This window comes from Triticum aestivum, chromosome 7B, assembly GCF_018294505.1.
Source record: "Triticum aestivum cultivar Chinese Spring chromosome 7B, IWGSC CS RefSeq v2.1, whole genome shotgun sequence".
Taxonomy (NCBI): domain Eukaryota; kingdom Viridiplantae; phylum Streptophyta; class Magnoliopsida; order Poales; family Poaceae; genus Triticum; species Triticum aestivum.
Window position 1 is genome coordinate 540,158,793 of NC_057813.1, and position 1,897 is coordinate 540,160,689.

At 55.3% G+C, this 1,897-nt stretch overlaps 1 protein-coding gene across 1 annotated transcript; it reads left to right on the top strand.

The window, feature by feature from the left end:
* Positions 1-445: 445 nt before the first annotated feature.
* Positions 446-1,641, top strand: LOC123161762 (peroxidase 2-like). Its single transcript, XM_044579558.1, has one exon. The coding sequence runs from the start codon at positions 514-516 to the stop codon at positions 1,486-1,488; it is 975 nt and encodes a 324-aa protein (XP_044435493.1). The 5' UTR covers positions 446-513; the 3' UTR covers positions 1,489-1,641.
* Positions 1,642-1,897: the final 256 nt, after the last annotated feature.

Sequence of the window (1,897 nt, forward strand, 5' to 3'; positions counted from 1 at the left end):
TATGCACATGCAAAAGGTAAAAGACAACCCACTGCCATGCATGTCTACGAATGGACGTCGTGACCTCTCAGGCACACGGAACACGTAAGAACATTCTCATCACAATTGTCACGGAAGTTAAGCTCTTATCTTAATCCCAATTATAAGAACATGGAGGTCAACAATATCAAAGCTATCCAAATGTACATACACTCATACCTCGCTGGCTACAACATGCTTATACCCCATCAAGACAAACCAGACAAGAAAAGGACGATTTCAGTGGACAAACAAAGAGAACAGTACTGCAATTAGACTCCGGCCAGCAGCCTCCATGTTCCATAACAGCCATTACTCCAATTATCGCCCCAATGCATGTCGTCGATTAATCAGGCTAGCTATCTGTCGACGCACGTATAAATAGTCCTACCTTAGGAGCAACATCTCATCGCCTTCTCATCGCGATCGGTCAATCACACACTCTCGATACCGATACTACACAGGCTGGTACTTAGTTAAGAGCTTGAGGCGACAATGGCTTCCGCCTGGCTTAAGCTTTCTGTTGCGCTGACATGCGCATTGCTCTTGTCGTCGGCGTGCCATGGCTTGCAGGTTGGCTACTACAAGAAGACGTGCCCCCGCGTGGAGGCCATCGTGAGGGACGAGGTGAAGCGCTTCGTCTACAAGAACGCCGGCATCGGCGCCGGCCTCATCCGCATGTTCTTCCACGACTGCTTCGTGCAGGGGTGCGACGCCTCCGTCCTCCTCGACCCCACGCCGGCCAACCCGCAGCCGGAGAAGCTCAGCCCTCCCAACTTCCCCAGCCTCCGCGGCTTCGAGGTCATCGACACCGCCAAGGACGCCGTCGAGAAGGCCTGCCCCGGCGTCGTCTCATGCGCCGACATCGTCGCCTTCGCCGGCCGTGACGCCGCCTACTTCCTCACCAGGATGACGATGAAGATCAACATGCCGGCGGGCCGCCTCGACGGCCGCGTCTCCAACTCCACGGAGGCCCTGGACAACCTCCCGCCTCCGGTCTTCAACCTCGACCAGCTCATCGCCAGCTTCGCCGCCAAGGGCCTCACCGCGGAGGACATGGTCGTGCTCTCTGGCGCCCACACCATTGGCGTGTCCCATTGCTCGTCCTTCGTCTCCGACCGCCTGGCCGTCCCCTCTGACATCAACACTGGCTTTGCCAACGTGCTGAGGAGGCAATGCCCCGCCAGCCCAAGCCCGGCCAACGACCCCACGGTGAACCAGGACGTGGTGACCCCCAACGCGCTCGACAACCAGTACTACAAGAACGTCCTGGCGCACAAGGTGCTGTTCACGTCGGATGCCGCCCTTCTTGCCACGCCGGCGACGACCCAGATGGTTCGCGACAGTGCCAACATTCCCGGGCAGTGGGAGGCCAAGTTCAACAAGGCCATGGTCAAGATGGGAGCCATTGAAGTGAAGACCGGTTACCAGGGAGAGATCAGGAGGAACTGCAGGGTCGTCAACCACTGAACCAACGAATCATCATGGCGTCCTATTTTTGTTTGTGCACTTTAGTTTTTTGCACCGGCGGGGTCACCTACTTGTGATTGCGAGTGACTTTGGTCGAATTTCACGCATGTAATTTGTTTGTTCTTTCAACTCTTCAAAATTCTTTGGCTGGTTGATTGGTGCTACAGTTGTTCTTTTTTTTTGGCGAATCAAACAGATGTATAAATCCATCAGCTAGCCAGATGTAATCTACTTCTCTTTCCTCCTCTACAAGAAAAAGATTCCAGACTTTCCTTCTCCTCCCGTCCGCGGTCCGTCGCCGCCGGTCCGCCTGTCTTCGATGGCCTTTGGGCCATGGAGGTGTAGAGGACATCGGCCCCTCGCCGACGGGAGGGACCCCGTTGTCGTTCTTGTTAGGTTCATCATTTTG